The sequence below is a fragment of the Squalius cephalus genome (assembly GCF_949319135.1).
Source record: "Squalius cephalus genome assembly, chromosome: 11".
Lineage (NCBI taxonomy): Eukaryota > Metazoa > Chordata > Actinopteri > Cypriniformes > Leuciscidae > Squalius > Squalius cephalus.
Window position 1 is genome coordinate 19,397,798 of NC_137132.1, and position 21,178 is coordinate 19,418,975.

The 21,178-nt window shown below is 38.3% G+C and overlaps 2 protein-coding genes across 2 annotated transcripts in view; one reads left to right on the plus strand and one right to left on the minus strand.

Moving 5' to 3' along the window:
• The window catches only part of clip3 (CAP-GLY domain containing linker protein 3), a 769,717-nt gene that overhangs the window by 465,729 nt on the left and 282,810 nt on the right, over positions 1–21,178 (plus strand). The gene's annotated exons all lie outside the window — the stretch shown is intronic.
• The window catches only part of blmh (bleomycin hydrolase), a 20,408-nt gene continuing 5,040 nt past the window's right edge, over positions 5,811–21,178 (minus strand). The window contains exons 7-12 of the mRNA XM_079886972.1: positions 13,199–13,354; positions 12,950–13,108; positions 11,548–11,615; positions 11,344–11,461; positions 10,181–10,250; positions 5,811–6,102 (exon numbers count right to left, since the gene is read on the minus strand). Of these exons, the coding sequence (XP_079743098.1) occupies positions 5,954–6,102; positions 10,181–10,250; positions 11,344–11,461; positions 11,548–11,615; positions 12,950–13,108; positions 13,199–13,354 (720 nt within the window). The 3' untranslated portion in view covers positions 5,811–5,953. The remainder of the gene's footprint in view (positions 6,103–10,180; positions 10,251–11,343; positions 11,462–11,547; positions 11,616–12,949; positions 13,109–13,198; positions 13,355–21,178) is intronic.

Below are 21,178 nucleotides of genomic sequence, written 5' to 3' on the forward strand. Positions count from 1 at the left end.
AGACCTAATAAAATGAGTTATTCTTGGTTCTCAAAAACCTCCACTACAGCAGAACTAGACTTTCACATTTTAATGAACTTAAAATGTCTGTTAAAGTACAACTTGACGATTTCACAGCACTACATAAATCAACATAAAACTTTGGACAAGAATCAACGGCATACACAGAAACATCAAAATGCCTCCTGTTACACATGCAGGCGCGTACAGACACACACAAGCAAAGACTTGCCACCCCAAATCGCTTCGCTAAAACACACACGCAGCCACAAACACCATGCACAGTGCAACCCTACCGTGCTGCGGTTGAGCAGTTCTGTGGGGGTCTGTGTTAGGGTGGTGACCAAAACCATCCCTGGGAGCCCAGCACTCAAGACACACCCCCTTCACCCCTGCTCGCTCTCTTTCTCTCACTCACTCTGTCTTCCTCTACTTTTTCTGCTACCAAACTTGCTTTGTGGTAGTCACCTTAAGGCACTTCAGATGTAGTCACATAGAATTAAGCTCAATGATATAATTATGACCCCTGCTACCAAGCATCTGTTCATGCAAAACACAAAAGGCATGAATGGAGAACTCCAGTCCTCATCACATGCGTATCCACATAGTGTTTATTTGTGTCAAAAGAACCCTGACCTACATTCTCAAAATCCCACTAAGATATTTGACTTACTTAATTGACGTCAGGTCTGCCTATTAGTTTAAAAGAATCGCTGATATCTTCATACACATGCAGGTCAAAAGTTTGGATAGACTTACTGATACACTTCATCACTATTTTATTATTACATATTTTCGAATAATAGTAAAGTCATAAAAATTATGAAAACAAAAATTAATTGAATGAGTTTCTATGGTGGGCACTTGTTGCCTGTTTTTCCTTTATTATCCGGTCCAACACACACACACACACACACACACACACACACACACACACACACACACACACACACCTATATATCATTTATATGTATTTTACATAATATGATTTTATAATATATGTAGACACAAGAGAAATGTAAAATCTAGTCAAGTGTGTCTAGACTTTTGACTGACTGTATAGGCCTTTTCAATTACATGCAGACAATGATCTTGTTGGGAAGCTCACTGTGCAAATAGACTAAAAACAGTTAAAATATAGGCATGGTTTGGCAATTAATCTTCTAAGTGCCATGGCAAATAAGTGAATTACGCACACAGTTGGGAGTCTAATTGTAAACAAGATTTTAGAGATAAATATGAACACGCAACATGGTTTCCACATTGACTTTTTAGCTGTACATAATGTAACAACTACATATTAGACGTAAAAAATAAGGATTGAATTAACAGGGAAAGATAAATATACATTACCCTTCTGTTCTCCTGAATGATCTGAAATCCAGAAATAACACAACTTAGTGATGGACACAAAACATATATTACCTTTTGAAAATTAAACGTCATGCACTACAACACAACTGACTCTTCAGCTTCATCAGCAGACTATGAACCTTTCTAATACAGCAAGTTGTTATTTTCTTAGCATAGCTTATTCAAATGCATTGTATACTTGAATAAAAGCCATCACCTCAGGCAAACATAGGCTACAACCAAACCACACACACATACTCATGTTGTGTTTTCATGTTTTATGGGGACTTTCCATAGACAGAATGATTTTTATACTATACAAACTGTATATTCTATACCCTTACACTAACCCTAGGCTACCCCTAAACCTACCCATCACACAAAACTTTCTGCATTTTTACATTTTCAAAAAACACCCACACGGACAAGGATTTCGGATATTGCCATATTTGTGGGGACATTTTGTCCCCATAATGTAGGGTTTTCCAGGACTACACACACACACACACACACACACAACAAACAATGTAAGATGATAACTGAAGATTTGCATTTTCGAGCACAGAGAAAACGGTCAAGGACAGCTTGATCCAGTCCTATTAGTGTGAATTAATTTATGCAGATTTGTTTTTAAAAAGTAAAAAAAAGAAGAAATTCTAACCGTCTGGTGCATTATTAAATGAAAGTAAAAGTGATTTTCGACGTGCAATCTGTCAAAATGCACTTTGAGCCATGGAAATTGTAACCATTAGCACCAGAAGTTGTGATATGAAAATCAATAATAAAACGTTAGAAAAAGACAGTAGGCTAGGCTAGAATGCTTTATCAACATAAAATGATCAAACTGACCACCCGAAACTGTTCAGATGATTCTAAGGTGATTTTATGTATCAAGTCCACACAGGTGTCTACGTAAAAGTGTAGCCTACTGCGTCACATAAATATTCCACTATGTTCAACAAAGTTGTCCAAATACTTTTAAACAGCATACTATGTTGTTGTAGCAGCTATCATTCAAAATCGCAGGCCTACTAGCATCTTTTTGTGTCAATGTATGCCATAATCTGAGCAGAAAACAAGACAGTTAGCACCTTTACTTAATCTCTTATTGTTGTGATTGTCCGTATATATCGTACAGAAGACGGGACAGAGGGATCAGGACATAAGAAGGGGTGCTGGCTGATGACAGCACAAACGGACCGAAGGAGACAGGACGTTTAATCTGTATAATAACCTTAACCAGTGAGAAGTACGGAGAACCACCTCAGGTGAACCGCATCACAGATCTTATTATTATTATTTTTTATATTTACCTCGATAAAACCGTTCTGAGGTGTTTTCCAGTTTCTTCCATACTATTCAAATAATGTCAAATCTTTTACTTTTTCTATATTTATCTGTGAGTTCCTTCTATCTGCTATCTTATTGAAAGAAATGCTCTCTGGACATGTGTTGGGGAGAAACAGCGTCCTCTACAGAGCAGTGAATAACTGCAAGGATTGACCAGAAGGGTCTGTCTGCGTCCCGCTGTACTACAAACCACGCCCACTACAACAAGTTACGCCTACCGCGAAGAAACAAGCGTGGTGGTCATTACCTAAAACAAACCACCGGACACACTTGGATTTTACAGGTACAAATAATATCTTCACATATGAAAGGTAGATGTAATTTATTATTAGCCAGTAACCCCTTAAAATACAAAAACGGTGACCTACCTTACAGATGTCAAGTTGAGTTCTGCGGCTCATGCTAATTTGATGTTTTTGGAGCATCTCTCAGGGTCCACGGTGAGGGGACAATTCAAACTATTTTCCCCACTTTTAAGCACTCACACACTGTTAAGCACATAAATAATGTAAAGTACCCAAAACATTTGCTGAGGATCCATTATATCATCCAGTTTTTCTTTAGATTCCCATCTAAAGATTCTGATCATGTTGTGTCTCAAACGTTCCCAAGAATCTGTCTTCTTATAGCTAGATGTAATAGATGCTACAAACCTGTTTTAAATCCCCAAAGACAAACACATACAAGGCACACAGACAGCTCTTGAAGAACCAAACTTCTCTGACAGACATATTACAAACACACTTACAGTGTGGAGAACACAGAGTCTTTCCAATCTGTCTGAGCTAGTAGGATAATCCGCAACAAGTCCAATGAACTGAAAAGCAGCAGGGTAACAGAGGGGTGGGTGGATGTATCTGAACTAGGTGAAACAGATTTTTAAGGAGAGAAATAAGAAGCTTAGGTTGTGTCTGTGACAAATGCACTCCCCTTTAACTTTCCCTCTAACAGTGGCAGATTGGGATGTGAAAGAATTAAGGGCACAAATATCCAGTCAAGAGTATCTTCCCATTTCAACACCAAAAGAGTTCTTGGAATCACTCTTTGTTAGGATGAGGACTCGGAGGTATAATTGTTCCATGGAACGGCCAACAAAAAGGTACCGTTCCTCAGAGGTCTTTTAAACCCCTTCCTCGCTTTTTAATCTTTTGTGAGGCCCTGGTATTTCCACAGTCTTCGCAAAGTTCAAAAAGATACCATCTCTCCACGGTAGTGGAAAAATTGTATTAAATCCATGCAAAATAGTCTGATAATATCATTTTATGTTGTTGGAAGGCATTCAGTTTAAGAGTCTTAAAGAGACACTTTGCCGTTTTGAGGCATTTAAATTGGAAAAATCACATGGAGGACAAATTAGTTTGGCAAAATAAAAACAATACATTTAATTAAATAAATACAATTATTAAGAAATTTCCTAGCAAAATATATATATATATATATATTTCAGTCAGGTATCTGCTGTGTGATATAACCTGGTGAACAGCCCAAAATGTGCAGGTCTTTAATTAAGACATCAGCCTAATCCTCAACAGACCATGGTTTATGTGACCAAGATTTTTTTTAAAATAAATGTTAATATCTGAAATGCCTATATTAAGGGTCTTCTAAGATAAAATGTGTTGTTATTGCTAATGAAAAAGTAAATTAAAACATATTTGTTCTTGTTTAGATCTAAATAAATGCTAAAAATATTGAATAAAGACTTAAAAATAAACAAAAATATTAGAGATATGACCATGAATTCATTTTAGTTTTTGATACTCAGTATATTATAACATTTTAAAACTTTACAACCTGCCTGCATTATACATACAATTTCTACTATAGTGAAGACACTGTGGACAGCCCTGGAAACTTAAATGACCAGTTAATGTATTAACTTAGCCAAATGTATTTTATATATTTAAATAATATATTATATATATTTTATAGATATTATATATTTTAATAAAATCTTATTTAAAAAAATAATATATATATATATTAAATAAATATATTTACTATATATATATATATATATCCATGTGCGCTCAACTCAACTATGAATTAGTTTATATTGAATAGGGTAGGTGCATGATTACAAAACATTGTTTATAACCTTATATCCTCATGTTTATTTCCTTCTTTCTGTGTGGGTGTAATTAAGAGCCATTAACTCCTCTTAATTAGATTTAACACACAGATGCTGACAACTCAATTTGTTCAAGTTTAATTACAAATCGATCTGCAGTAATCAACATTTGAAGTGGATCAAAACCTTTCATCAAAGTTATATATGAATTTTGAACGATATGTTGACTACTGTATTATGTCCCTTAAAACTGGCTGATTTTTAACTCAGACTTGAATAAAAAGTGCAGCATACTGTATGTGAGGCTTTAAAATGAAGAGCATTAGGAGTTCATATGTAACATTTTCTGTACCCATATTGTAATGTGAACTCCAGCATATAATATCATAGATATCAGCCATGATTTAACATATGCTGCACAGCCTGTACTGAGTCTTCCAATGGGATCTGAAATAATCCTGTCTGCTGGTGGTGCCCTTTGCACTTAGGATGCTGCACTAGGGAAATTGTAAGCATGGCTAGTACATAACCCAGTTATTCATAGCATTTCTCTATTGATGGCCATTCAAAAACATATACACTACTGTTTGGGGTTGGTAAGATTTTTTAAAATGTTTTTGAAAAAAGTCTCTCATGCTTATTACCCAGTTACCCAGGCTGCATACATTAGATCAAAAATACAGTAAAAACAGTAACATTGTGAAATATTGTTACAATAATTTTCTTTTTCTATTTTAATAGATTTTCAAATCAATGTAATTTATTCCTGTGATGACAAAGCTGAATTTTCAGCATCATTACTCCAGTCTTCAGTACGACATACTCTTTCAAAATCCATTCTAATGCTGCTCAAGAAACATTTCTTATTATTATCAATGCTGAAATTTAACTATAAAAAAAGAAAACTTACTGACCTCAACCTTTTGAACAGTAGTGTAATATATCATCTGAAAGATGCCGGAATAAAATAGGGGAATGCTAGCAGGTGACCACTAAGCAAACGCCGCATTGAAATGACTCGTGACTCAGACTCCAGTGATAATAAAAAAGAGACAAAAAAACTTTATTTTTTTTTTATCTAGATCAGGCTTTTTGTGAGAGATGATGGGAGGGGTAAAAAACCAGCTGGAGGCTGAGTCAAGGAGACCAGGCTAAAACTGGTGCCTTTGGCTCCAGTGGTTAAGCCAGGGCTCCCATGGGGTCCCAGGCCGGGAGGACGACGGGGTCTTGCTGCATGACGTCCAGCACTTCAGGTGGGATGAAACTCTTATCCACCACCACCTCATATACATACTCGGTGAACCACTCGTCTGTCATGATCAGATATCCTGCAGGAAGAAGCAGAGATAAACGGGAAAAATAAGAGAGGAGCAAAAGAAGGGGAACACTATTTAATTTGCAGCAGCAGAAGCTCTTTTGAGAAACTTAAGATTGCCCAGCTCACTAGGTTTGGACAGAACTCAGTCGGCTAATTGAACTTGTAATTAAGCAATATATGACACTATAAAGTCCAGGCCTGAGAGATGTCCGATTAAGTGCCCGCCTCGTGAGACGGGATTTTTCGTCACACTCTGAAAGCCGATTAGGCTTGTGAGTAAAACTTAAACCGCAAACAGTGTTTAACCAAATCTGATGTCAAATGAAATCCTGATCCCATTAGCGCGGCATGTTCTTCATTGTTCCTCACAGAGGGAAAGAGCCACACCCTGTCTTAATCGCCCGTCTGTTCTCACCTCTCGAAACTGACAAGGTTTGATTTTAAAACAAGCAAACACACATTTGAACATTATTTTTTATTCAGAATGTGTCTGACAGTGGCTCCCAATAAAGCCAGTTCCTTTCTTAATTGCTTAAAGGGGTCATATAATGCCATTTTTGTACAAGCTAATATGATTCTTTAGGGTCTAAATTAAAAGTTTGTAATATACTTTAATTAAAAATTCTCATTAGTATTGTAAGAAAACACTCATTTTACCTGGTCAAAAACAGCTGTTTTCAGCACGCCATTTAAGTGCATGTGTCTTTAAATGATAATGAGCTTTGCTCACCCCGCCCCTCTGTTCTGTGGGGCGTTTTGACACAACACACGTGGAGTGTTGCCTTGACAACAGTTGAGGGTATATTTTGGAGAAAGAATGGCAGCGGGAGTCTCTGAGGAAATATCTGTGCAACTGTATCAATTTGAACCGAAGTCGGAAAACAGGACGTTTGTGAATGGTTGGTTAACGTAATGTCACTTTGATCTATCTTTGTGTGTACTGGCAGGGTAGAGTAGTGAGATACGAACGCTATGTGTTTACTGATACGTTAGTTCATTGACAGATTGATGTTACAGCTAATGGTCATGAAAAACTTTTTTTCGGTAAATGTAGGCTTGTCAGTGATGCGTAACGTTAACTATGCAGTGTTAGGTACAACTGTCAGGGCTGAAGCACTAACATTTTACTGATCTGTTTAAAAAAATAACCAGTCTGTGAGACAATGACAGTCATTAGGCACATAAACAACACATACTCAGACAGGAGCTAATACCTTTTTCAATGTTCTCGTTTATAAAGCAGTCTGGTGAAATGATTCACGCAAACATGAAAGCATTGACGTTGATCGTGGGGAATATTCCGTTCGAAAACAAACTCAGCCACTGCGTCTTCAGCGGTTCGGATTTAGGAACATTAAAATGACTGCTGTGTTCCTTATTACACCCAAGAACAGAACACCACAATCGCTTAGACGCCATTCTGCTCATAGACAGTGCTCCAGCGCATCAACAATGATGCGCGGACTATGATTGACAGCTCGCTCACAAGCGAGGGCGGGTCTGTGTTGAAACGCTGCTGTCAATCAACAATCGTGGGAGGGGCGTCCGACCGTGTGACGTCACAAGGTCGAACGGCTTGATTTGAGAGAGGGGAAAACATATAAGAAGATTTAAAAAAAAAAACACTGGATGGATTTTTATCATTTTATGATGGTTGTGTACAGGCACTGCCAACACACATTTCAGTACAATCAACTTGTAAAAGTGCATGTACCATTATATGACCCCTTTAAAGAAAGCAACAAGTCTTGAGAACAGGAAAGTTTTCCCTTGCTAAAATCAGGAAGTAAATGTCGATAAGGATTATTTTATGTTATTCTTGAGCCATGTCCGGTTGACTAAGACGTATCAACCGGGCAATCAAACAGAAGAAAAACACTTAGAGAAACAGAGCAGAACACGTACTAGAACAAATAGAACAGTAGAGCTTGAATTTCCATGTTGGATTTCTATGCATCGGTACCTCAGCTCAATGCTTTGGTAATTAAAGTGTGATTTTTTTTTTCCCCCTCCAAAATACTTGTAATGTGTGTGAATGGAGCTTCATTTTTGGACTTTTAATGAGCCCGAGCCGAGCCTCAGTGACAAATTGTTCTAAATCTGAAGAACAAACACAATTTTGCTGCAAAACATCATATTTATTTATGAAGCAAGCAGTCTTTGTATTTGCAACAGAAATCATCCATTCCTGGGGGACATAAAGCATCTGAAAGAATATTTATCTCTCTATTCATCACTCCACTTTTACACCCATAAAATCTACAAGCTTCAGGGCCCCCAGTGAGCCACAGAACACATTATAAATATTCGGTCAAAATCAGTTACACAAATACCCCTCTTCAAACTCTTGTTCGTGCCACAGTATGTAAACATGCAAAAAAAAAAAAGGTAGGAATGAGGCAGAAATACAGCCCAAAGTCTGTATTCCCCCTGAAATGTCAACCCGGCCCCCCTGAGTATATCATGTTATTGTTTAATCTTCAGGGGAAACAACTGTTATGACCAATCTGAGAGCCCTTAACCCCTTCAACCTCAACAACACATTTTTTAAATTCCCCCTTCTCGTCTAACTGTCAAACAATATTGCTCGAAAACCACAAAAAGTCCTGATTTATGTGCAGCTGTGATTTCTGAGTTCATAAACAGCTGTGATTAGGTGCTATTTGTCATGTATTATTAATACGCAGTGTGCTGTAAGACTGCTGTTTTATAAGACATTGGCAGGTGTTTCGAAGAAAGTCAGTGGGTTAAAGGAGAAGCGTGTGAATTCTGCACTACTACCGGGATTGTTGGAGTTGGCACTGCTAGAGTGTTTTAATGGTTGTTAGGGTGTTGCTAGGTGGTTGTTTAGGCAGTTGCTTACTGTGCAGAATATTAAAATTTTATAACATTGTCTAAATTAAAAATAATAAAAAACTAAAATCAGTAGTTTCAAATGCTACAAGTGAATTTTAGCATCACAATATAATTTAGCATGAAAACTGAATATTCATTTTGATATTTGCAAAAGAATTTAAGTTATTTTATTAATATTATTATTATTATTTTAAGATTAACCAAGTTAGCATTAGGTAATTTAAATGATAAAAATATTGGGCATATCAGCCAAAATATTGCACATCCCAAAACCCTTTCCTCAAGTATATCACCCTTCAAAAGTTTGGGGTCAGTAATGTTTTTGAAAGAAGTCTTATACTCGTCAAGGATGCATTTACTTGATCAAAAATACAGTAATTTTGTGAAATATTATTACAATTTAAAATAACTTTTCTATTTTAATAAATTTTAAAATGATTCCTGTCATGAAACACCTGAATTTTGGGCATTTATTATAGTATTATAGTATTAATTACTTATTGAGTAATTCTTATTGACCCCAAACTTTTGAATGACAGAAAAGTGAAATTAAAAATAGCAATACTTGCCTTATAAACACCACAAAGCCATGGCGATTACACTCTTTGAGAAAGTCATCCAATGAAAACTTTCATTTAATTGTCTCCTCACATTAAACCACCATAGGAAAAAGTATTTTAACATAGAAAAAAAGGACATGTTTCATCTTTAAGGCAAATTTTGAACTCTTTAAATGCAGAGATGAAGCAATCTGCAAGGAATCATTTTCTACGATAAACGAGCAGGCCAAAAAAACCTTTATAATCTTCTGAGGAATGCAGGTCTAAGGAAGCAGAAAGAAAACGGCAATGTATGCGTGTGCACACACTCTTTCTCTCTCCAGGCCGCCAGATCTAATTAAACAGCCCCTCGATGTAGCGTCTGTTTTAAATAAGAAAGTGGGTATGGACATTTGGTCCAGCTGTGAGCGGGTCTACAGATGTGCCTGACAAGACTAGCGCACACAGCGTGCTATAAACCTCTAAAATCAGAAAGGCCCAGCACAGACCCCATGCTAAATCAAATATCCGACTCCCAGTGTTCTCAGACAAGAGTTAAATTAAGTCATTGAAGAGTGTACTAAGGAGCCCCAAGAGCTAATCCTGCTGCAAATTGAATTATCCAATGTCAAAAGCCAAATATCTGTAAATTAGGAAGCACGTGTAATCGTCAGACAGATGGCGACCCCTCACCTTTATTCCCACGATCGTCTCCCCACGAGTTCTCTACGCGCCACTTCTCATAGCATTCCTCCTTCCCATTCTGAGGACGAGAGACAAAGGTGAAGAAACAGAGAAAAAAAGACCATCCCATTCACATGACAGTTTTATTGGTTGGTTTAGCATAATGGATAGATGTGGGCTTGAAATGAAAAGGTTTTAGGTTTGTACGGTTGAACTGTGAACTATTACAAATGTGACCTTGGGCAAAGCGCTAAAGGACCTAACCAACCGGCCAGGATAAATAGAGATGACGTGGAAGGGCCACAATCAGAACCTCTGTTTTACTCTCATTTAATTGAAGGAAATTATTAGTCAGCCAAAGCTTAATGTCATTATAGCATTCACAAACACAGGCTAAAGAAGATTTCTTTGCTAAACCTACTGGAGAATAAAACTGAAAAATAGAATTCAAAGGATCCAAAAAAATATATATGGACAATAAAAGTGGTCCCAAAATCGACCCCTGAGGGATGCCACATACTAAAGGGGCCGATTTAAGATGTTAATTTATTTAACATTTCTTATCATCATCAATGTTGAAAACAGTTGAAAACCGTGATTCATTTTTTTCGGGATGATAAATAGAAAGTTTGAAATAACAGCATTTATTTGAAATTAGATTTTTTGCAACATTATAAATATATTTACTGTAACTTTTGATCAATTTAATGTTTTCTTGCTGAACAAAAGTATTAATTTATTTTACAAAAAAAACTTAATGACCCTAAACTTTTGAACAGTAGTGTATATTTCACACAGTGTAACATCTAGCTGCACTTTAAACCTGGGCTATCTTTTACTGATTGATAGACAGGCTGAAGAAGCCCTTTGTTTTATAGCACATGTACACTGAGGCTGCATACCGGCTGCTGAGAAGAGAATAGTGAACTCTGGATATGCATATGGCAACTAATGAGGGGAAAACAGACAAACTGTTGGTAATTAAAACAGGCCGGATGTCTGCAGAAAGGGAGAAAAAAAAATCTTCAGGTCACACTGACTGTCAGAGCTGTTAATGAGCAGGCAGGGTCATAATCCATGCGATATACTGGTCGTTAAATAACTTTCTCAAATTCCTGTACTATCCAACCCCAGTGTGTGTTGGGTTTTTGAGCATGCTGTTCTCTCAGTACCTTGTCAGTAACGGCAGTAAGGATCATGGCATGGGTCATCATGGAGTCTCCATAGATCAACCTTTCCGCCTTAGATAGGTTTTTCACTGAGATGCCAAACACCAGGTCATGGTTAAACCTACAAAAATATACAGAGAATCCTTAATCACAAACACATTCAGAAATAAGTCTTACTATTTAACTAAAGGAAGAGGCAATACTCACACATTCATGTCATTGATGCCCAGTTTGCTATGGAAATGTTTGCCTACATCACAGCCAAACCACACCGCCTGATGCCAGAAAGACATTAATCAATACAGACATACAAAAATCCACTTTCAGCTGCTCAGTTATTAAAATCACCATCCTAAAGCCCTAGCTAAACAACAGCATCAATGTTCTAAATCCCAACAATAGCTTTGTCAAGACAAACCTGTACAACAAGACTTTCAAACAAAACTCCAGACAGAGAGCAAGATATTGCAACTGCAAAAAAATTCTAAATTGTTTGAATGGCAAAAAAACACTTAGGCATGTAAACCTCAGCACATTACTATGGAAATACTGGATACTCTCTGTGAATAATTTATACTTTTTTCATTTAGTGGGATCGAACTTGGTGTAAACAAACTCATTATGTCTCATGTAGACAGAATATGCGGTTGGAAATAGGGATGGGACAATGATCAAGTTTGGTTAGTGAGGTTTTTTTTTTTTTTTTCATATTTTTTTCAATGGTAATGCTTTAAAGATGGTGCTTTTTTCAATTTATCTGTACTACAACCATCAAAACATTTCTTTTGTAACAGATTCACCACCTTCAAGAATATAATTTAGTCTCTTCTGCTCCCCAAGGCTACATTTATTTGATCAAAAATACAGTAAAAACAGTAATATTTTGAAATATTATTACAATTAAAAAGAATAGTTTTCTATTTTAATATATTTTAAAATGTAATTTATTCCTGTTATGGCAAAGCTGAATTTTCAGCAGCCATTACTCCAGTCTTCAGTGTCACATGATCCTTCAGAAATTATGTTAAAGGGATAGTTCACCCAAAAATGCTGGGCTCATTTACTCACCCTCATGTTGTTTCAAACCTGTATGACTTTCTTTCTTCTGCTGAACACAAAAGAAGATATTTTGAAGAAAGTCGGTAACCAAACGACTGATGGACCCCATTAACTTCCATAGTAGGAAAAAAAAAAATACTATGGAAGTCAATGGGGACCAGCAACTGTTTAATTACCAACCTTCTTTAAAATATCTTCTTTTGTGTTCAGCAGAAGAAAGGAAATCATACAGGTTTGGAACAACATGAGGGTGAGTAAATGATGACAGCATTTTAATTTTTGGGTGAACTATCCCTTTAATGTACTGATTTCTCATTATTACAAATGTTGAAAACAGTTGTGCTAGATAACATTTTTGTGGAAACTGAAACCTTCTGTAGTAATATTATGTATGTTTTTACTGTCACTTTTAATGAATAAGAAGCTTAAAAAAAAAAAAAAAAAAAAAAAAAAAATCCACACACTTTTGCAAGGATGAGCACATGGCCCTAAATCAGCCGTATTATAATGGCCTAGTTGTTCAAACAATCTATCGAATAGTTGATTTTACCTCTCCACTCTTGATGGAATTTGCAGCAGCTTGCTTGAGCAGCTCGATGGGCTGGTTGTTGTAAAGTGTTCTGCGGCCGCCCACCATGTTGCCCAGAAACTCCACACTGTACAGCTTCCCATAGGGGTTTTGGGGCCGAGGGTCATTAACGAGGCAGACCTGCGTAGAAATTACACAACCTGAGAGTGAGGACTACAACACACTGAAGGCAACTAATGCTGTAGCTTAGGTAGTCTGAACTGCTTGTACCTTGTCCTGGAGATTATAGAGTGGTTTGACGTGCTGTGTGTAGAACTCCAGAGGAGTTAAAGGGCCCATGCGGTGAAAGTTCTTGTCCTTGTCCCGGTATTCCCAACAGATGGTGTCTGGAGGACTGCCCAGACATACACTGGCCACTCGAAACACCTGAACACATTAAATGAAAGAGAGAAAAAAGACACATGAAATCAAAATTAGCCACTATTCACACAATCAATGGATTTCATCCATGGATTAAAATAATTCTGATTGATTCCCTAATGCTAAAAACAGTAATATTGTGAAATATTATTACAATTCAAAAACTGACAAAAACTGAAACTGTTTTTTTCAGGATTGTTTTAGAGAAAAATCTTATGTAACATTATAAATGTCTTTCCCAACCCTTTTGATCAATTTAATGCATTCTTGCAGAATAAAACTACTAATAACTTTCAAATAAAAAACAACAACATACTGATTCCAAACTTTTTAGTGTACAAAAGTACATTTTAAAAGCTCTCAAGCTTTACGGCATCTAACAAGCATCCAAAATTGGTTGATTGAAAGCTCACATTAAGTTTGAAATCTAAAGACGGATGACATATGGATGTGATATCTTAAATAAGACCTGGGAAAACAAACCACATTATAGAGAAAACTCTGGCTTTGACTGGATGTAGCTGAGATGAACACTAAGAACACAAACACTGTGTGTGAGGCGTCTAATGTTTGATTATAGTACTCTTTATTCTGAACTCAAACTGTCTTTAGTTCTCAGAACTTAGCCTTTGTTACTCCAATCCCAGGCATTTCCTGGCCTCTCCTGACCGCGGCCTCGGCTTTACATATTGGAACGCGGATTTCTCTTAGCCAAGATTAACTTGACCTTGATAATACACGCTTCTTGGTCAAATCACAAATGCGCAGGCAGGAAGGCAAGAAAATGGACAGATAAGATGCACCTGTCATTTTTCTTTTGGCATACACAAGTAGGTGGATTGAGGAAAAACATGCGCCACACGAACTGAAGTTTACAGAGACTTCTGGTCGACACTATTCACACTACGTGAGATTTCATTTGTCTGGACTTTACAGGAAGTAAATAGAAAATAATAATATGTTATTTATATATATACATAACTTTTGGGTTTTTAAGGCATACTAATACAAATTAATGCCACAGTTATTTAATCACCCTCACAAGAAGATATTTTGCATAATGTACAGTTTTAAAGTCAAAAAAAAAAAAAAAAAAACCCACTGTAGAAGTGCAATAGTACAATAAAAGCAATTCAGAACACATAAGATGTTCAGTCATGAGATGTTTGTTCAATGCCATGTAGGCTTGTACGAGATTTTCAAGGGAAAATTGGGAGAATAATAGCAAAGTTTTTAGAAGTTCTAGGAAAACTTTATCATTTATTCCAAAGGGTCAGAGCCATGGCTTTTGACATTTGTCATTTTTCTTATAATTAATTGTAGTAAATAAAACTAAACTAAATAAAAACAAAAAAGAAAAAAACTAAAAGAAAAATCAAATATGATAAAAATGACAACTTTTAGTGGTGCTTTTTTTGTCCTATTGGGAGTTTGACAGTATAAATCATCCACAAAATATCATTTGGCTTCCACAGAAGGCTTTGGATGAACACAAGGGTGAATAAACCAAAGATGTCTCAATTTACTGTACTCTTTAGATGCTCTTCAGAAAAAAAGGTTTTCTCTAACCAACCTTCTCTGTTCTCTCTCACCCTATTCCAGCCCTATCCTGGAAAGAAAACCATTTAGCATTACAGTTTGTTTTCTCTATCCAGTCTTCCAAGAGGGAGAGTAAATACCGGCGGCGCCCGGCCCTCTTTCCTCCCTGTTGACCCGGCGTTGGACCCAGATACACCAACCGCACAAACAGCCTCTGCATCGCACGCTCTCACATCCTCTCTCCTCGGCAGGTTACATAAACATAAAGGACCGTCCAAACAACATGGGCGCCTGTATTTTATTATTTTTTTGCCTGTTGAAAAGTGCCGCTTGCGCAAAACAATGACTGAGGCTCACTGACGTCAGTACAGAACCAACGAGTCAATATTGAAACACCTGTCTGAGGATGGGTGGCCACAGGGCAGCAGGAAGAGCCGAGAGGCACAACCAGGGAAGAGCAGCTGGCTCACAGGCCAGGAAGATGAGCACGACACAGCAAAATGTAGAGCTTTTTCTTAAGAAAAAAAAAAGTCTCAACCAAAAGCACTAAATCTCATATCATCTGGCTGTTCTGTCATGCCTTGACTTGGGATAATAAGGATCTGTGAGTCAGAGTAACTTAAGAGCAATGTGTATGGATGCAATGTTTGAATTATTCTGAAATCAAATGTGTATTTGTGTGTACGGAATAAGAAAAAGGCACTTGATCTGAAAGAAGGTGCATGAAAACCCACTATATAAGCAGACTGGCAAAGGCATCTGTAAGATGTTATAGGAAAACGACGTTCAGAGCTTGGTCCTCATGCAGAGCATTATGAGATCAAATATGGCTTATGATAATTCTCTTTCATTTCCCCTGTAAATAACACCAGTAAAAAGGCAAAACATTATAAAAAATCAACAAATAAAAATCAACAAAACTAAATACAATATTTAAAAAAAGAAAAAGAGCACAGAACTAAATAAAAACAAATTACAACGAAATAAGGCAATTTAAAAGAGTAATAAACTAAAGCAAACAGAACACTAAAAAAAATTAAATAAACCTCAAAGAACTAAATTAAATTAAATTACAAAAATAAAATGAATGACCCCACAGAACTAAATAAAAATAACAAAATACTACATTTAAAAAACAACAGAAAAAACACACAAAAACAACACAAACTAAAAGAAAACAAAAAATTTAATTAAACAAAAAAAACAAACAAAAAAAAAGTAAAACTAACAAAACAAAAAAAGTTTATGGAGTGGAGTGGGACTGGCATGAGGAAGGTTCAGGCCACCCACGGTCAGACTCATCCAATGCCACACACGTCACCTCTTAGTCTAGTGGGTTGAGATACTGGCTTATCTAGGATTACAAGCACCTGCTCCTGACTTAAAAAACATGCCCTCATGTGGGCACGAGGCGCTCCAGGTATGGTTAAGTTATACAGGTGTTTGTTGACAAGGAAAGGAAAGGCTGGCTGTCTGTCTCACATCAAAGCAAACGATGTGCAAGCAATCAGCCATGCAAATTGCTGGATGTATGAAAACACAACACGGCACGATTCCAGTGGCCTGTGTGAAGGTAAGTGTATCTGTTTGCAAGCTCTTTATCAAAAACATTGTGCCATGCTGCCAGACGCTGATCCTGTCATTCGTGGTGTTTGCATCTGCTTCTCAAACACAGCTTTGCAAGGAAGTAAACAGTATGGAGTTCAACGAGGGATAGTGTGTCAAAAATTTGCCTTTCTGCTTTTATCACATGGCAGATATGACACAACGCAAGCCAAAATATAATTTAGAGCATGACCGTGAACAGCTGACAAATACATTTAATTGATTTACTTTTCCTGTAAACTTGAAACATTTGGCCCTTACAAACAAACAAATTCCTCAAGGGAATTTCAGTAAATCTTTGCAGAGAATTATGCATCACAGTAATGAACCAGAGTTCAACCCACAAAAAAATAAATACTGCACATTCCTCTATCATAGCTAGAATATGACAGAAAATGGAATGTTTATACAACACAATTGTGATACACACAAAGTATGATTCCAATTGTATGTTTTCCTCAGTATTGTTATTGACTGATTGTGTTGCTTTATTTCATTTATGCAGTGTTGCAAATTAACAAATGTCTATTAAACTATATGGACAAAATGAAAAAAAGGCCTCTTATTTTGTCATTCCAGGGAGTTACAAACAGAACAGCGAACTGCGCATGCTTCCTCATATCCGCAGAGAAGCTGTGAAAGACCAGACGCGACTCTCCCATTTTCCTCACTTTACGTCTCCTGAGCCAGGGCCTGCAACAGATTTTTGGGGGCTCGTCCGGGATCCACTCCATGTGATGCTAGGAGGATGCAAAGATTCCAGGACTGCGGGACAAGGTAGCGCAGGGGCTAGAGGCCGGCGGCTGCTGTGTCAACAGTGACAACGAGAGTACGAGACACATACAGAGGGTTGAACAGACGGCTGTCTTCATCCTGAGGTTAAGGCGGTTTCGGGAAGGACGATGGAGAGCAACGTACAAGGAAACGCTTGGTGTGGGACATCAGAAAAGACCTGATCAGACTGCCTGCTGATGAACTATTCCACATTGCAAGGTACAAGACTCATCTGAGCTGGACCTGGATGACACTGAGGGTTGTTGAGTACATCAATGCCTTCAAGTCAAGTAAATCCTTGCTTGAGACTGAGGATTAAGGTATGAGATAACTGTTGTCATTGCAAGAGAGTGTAAAATCAGCAAAACAGATTTGCAGTACTACATCTGATGTTGATACAAACACACATCTTGCACATGTGTTACATCCACCCACCACTGACAACACCTATCTGACACCACCACGTCGCACCTGACTCTAGGGGTGTTAAGGGGGCCATACCTGAAACAAACACAGACATACGTAAAATGCTTGAAGAATATGAAGAAATTGGCAGACAAATCCACCAGTACATGACACCTACCCAGAACACGAACTTGACTAGCTTGACTCACACTGTAGCACAGGGGGCACCACTACAGCACACGTGAACCAGACTGAGCTGCCCAAACGTGTAGATCATGACTTTGCGTTCCCTATGGGAGGGTTTTTGATATATACAGTCCAGTGAGTTCAAGATACATGGAGGCCAGATTGGGGATCACTCATTAGACATAACGTACAACAATGTATGCTGATAAACAAAGACGACATGACTGTAGCTGAGCTAAAAGGGTTCTTACAATCACACTTGGTGGACCAAAATAGCACAGAACTGTTCCAAGAACTGATGTGCACCAATCAGAGTGAACACGAAACCCCTCAGCAATTCTTATACCGAGTCATGGGGTTGAAACAAGAAAATACTCTTTGCGGCAAAACAAGCTGATTCAGACAGGAAGTACAGTGCAGTTACTGTGCAAGATGTGTTCTTAGCCACGGTTTACCAGGGCCTAAAGGGGGTCGCACACCGGACGCGCAGCGCAGCGCCACGTCTTTTAAATTCGAACACATTATTCTCTATGAGAGTACACACACCGGCGGCGTCTGTCCGCGGCGCCCAGCAACGGCTCAGGACCGTGTTCAAAATCCTGCCGCGCCACAGAGCGCCATTTACATAGTTTTATATTAAATTTACATTTATGTGTCTCAAATCGTAGTTAATGTATATACAGACTTAACCCCGTGCTGCAATATACATTTAGTTTTAAATTTATTTACAGAAATCAGAAAATTGCTGATGCTAACGGATTTTCAGGTGAGAGTTGTCCTAGACGTGGCGCGGCGCTGAGCTGCGCGTCCGGTGTGCGACCCACTTAAGCCACCGGTGTAAAGATAGTGATGTAACTGACGACGCTATCCTCAGGCACGTTATGAAAATCACAAGTGGCGAGAATGAGAGGCTGCGCCGACTGGGCCCACCAACCAGTGCAAAACCATCCATGATGAGTTGTGCCCAAGATAGCGATGAAACAGACGGAGATGTGAAAGCTGCAAAAGGGTCTGGTGCACAAAAAGGACATGCCTAGGGAGGGAGAAGTGCTAGGACCAAAACACACCCATCAGAGACAAAAGATCAAAGATACTTAAGAGGTGAAGTACAGTAGTCAAGGAGAAAGCATTCTGGATGCATTCTGGAAGACCAAAAACAACAACAATAAAATTGATCGGCAGCAAGGCACTGACCCAGTGCAACTTAACAGTGAGGGCACTGCTCGACACAGGTGCCCAAGTTAGTATGGTGGACCGTGCATTGAAAAAAAAAACTGCCAAGTGTTGAGGTGAGGCCGCTTCGGGAGCTTCTTGGGTGTGAAGTTGATCTGAAAGTCTACACTGTAAATGGACACCTCCCATTTAATGGCTTGGGCAGTCATCACAGTCAACCTGCTAGGAAATGAGGACCCATGTCTATCTATTAATGTCCCATTCCTGGTGAGTAAGATGCCAATTGAGAGACCACTCCTGGGTTTCAACTTAGTTGAAGAACTGATTCAGGGTCAGTCTGAGAAACTGATGCCAACACTTACCTCACTACTGGCAGGAGCCATTGATATCCCTTACGAAAAAGGCACAAACTTTAGTCAAGGTGGTTCGAGCTGCTGAAGATGATGATGGAGACGAGCACTTGAAGGTTAGTCCAAGAGGGGTAGTTATTTGGGCTGGGCAGGTGGCTTGGGTGAAGTGCCAAATCCCTTCAAAGATGGCACAGTCTGATTCTTTGTTCTTGTCTGAGCCTCATGAAAGTATTGATCATTTAAGATACTTGGACATTGGAGAGGGACTCTTAGAGATACAACCCCAGAGTGACCCTTCTGAGAGGATGACAAAGATGACATTGGGTGCATACCCAGCTTGCAGATGCCGATCACCCTTAAGGATGACAACATCCCAGATTCCCAGTTCAGAGAGTGTATTCATCAGTACCAAAACCCTTGTTCAACGAGGTGAAGAGCAACATACAGGACCTCCTGGCAAAAGGATGGAGTGTCAAATCAAAGTCATCATATGGACTGGGTCTCTGTTGGGGAATCGAACCCCGGTCTCCAGCGTGACAGGCGGGGATACTTACCACTATATACATGATGAATTGATTCTGTGATTAAAGTGTTTATATCAGCATATTTTCCTTGAATTTTGATGTACTATAAAAACATACTGTTACTTTACTTACACACACACAAACACACACCTGCCCCGTGTGTGTGTGTGTGTGTGTGTGTGTGTGTGTGTGTGTATATATATATATATATATATATATATATATATCAAGCTTCTTGGGTATACTGAAATTAGACATGACAGGGAGGTGTTCTGAAAACAAAACAAATATTTTTAAATGGGTAAGTTCTAGAGTCTCCATCTGTACGTGATCGCATTACAAGGAGGCATTTTGTGTTTGAGCCACTTTCAGGTGTGTTCTGCTGCACAGAGATCTGTCAGAGACAATCCTGATAGTGTAAAGAGTGACACTGTCCAGTCCAGCACTGCCAACACATCAGTTAAACAAGGGCACCTTTGATCTACTAGTGATTATGAATGGAATGACAGATAAAAGAAAAAGAAACATGATGCAGGCTGATTATACAACTATGACTCTCATACAAGTTCAAAGTGCAAGACCACCACTCCGATTTCATGCGTAATGCTCTTTCATCTATGCTGTACTAGCATTCAGTCTTAATTACATAAATAATATGCACTTATTTATGTAAATATATAAAAAGTATATTATATTATATTACACCACCACGTGATCTCATCCATTGTAACTCACCATTTTGATAAAAGCAACATCTCTCCACGTCCCTGTTAAGTACACAAACACAATTCCCAACAACTCCTCTGCCAGTGAAGTGTTACAGAAAAAACAAACCAACACCAGGTGGACAAACAAACACCCCATCAAATACAGGAAAACATACAAGAGGAGATTTACAGGGAAGCAGATCGTACTCAGGCATATGTTTGTCCTGTGAAAGAAACGCAGAGCACGAGCTTAGAGATATTAACTTAGATGTGCGCGCTGTGCGTCGTCCCTTCACAGATGGTGGAGGTATAGTAATAATGCCACCGAGATTGCCTTTGCCACTCAACGACAGGCACCGGGCGATAGCAATCATGTTTGTGGAACATTCTGTCATCAAGTCCAGCAGGCACTTGTTCTTTCTTTCTCTCTGTCTAGCTTGCTCTTTCCTCACTCACAGTCACACCCACAAAAATGCATACAAACATATAAAAGATATGTTCAAACACACATCCGCAGGTATTCACAAAACCAGGGCATGCTTTGTATGTGCTCATTTTGGGTCACAG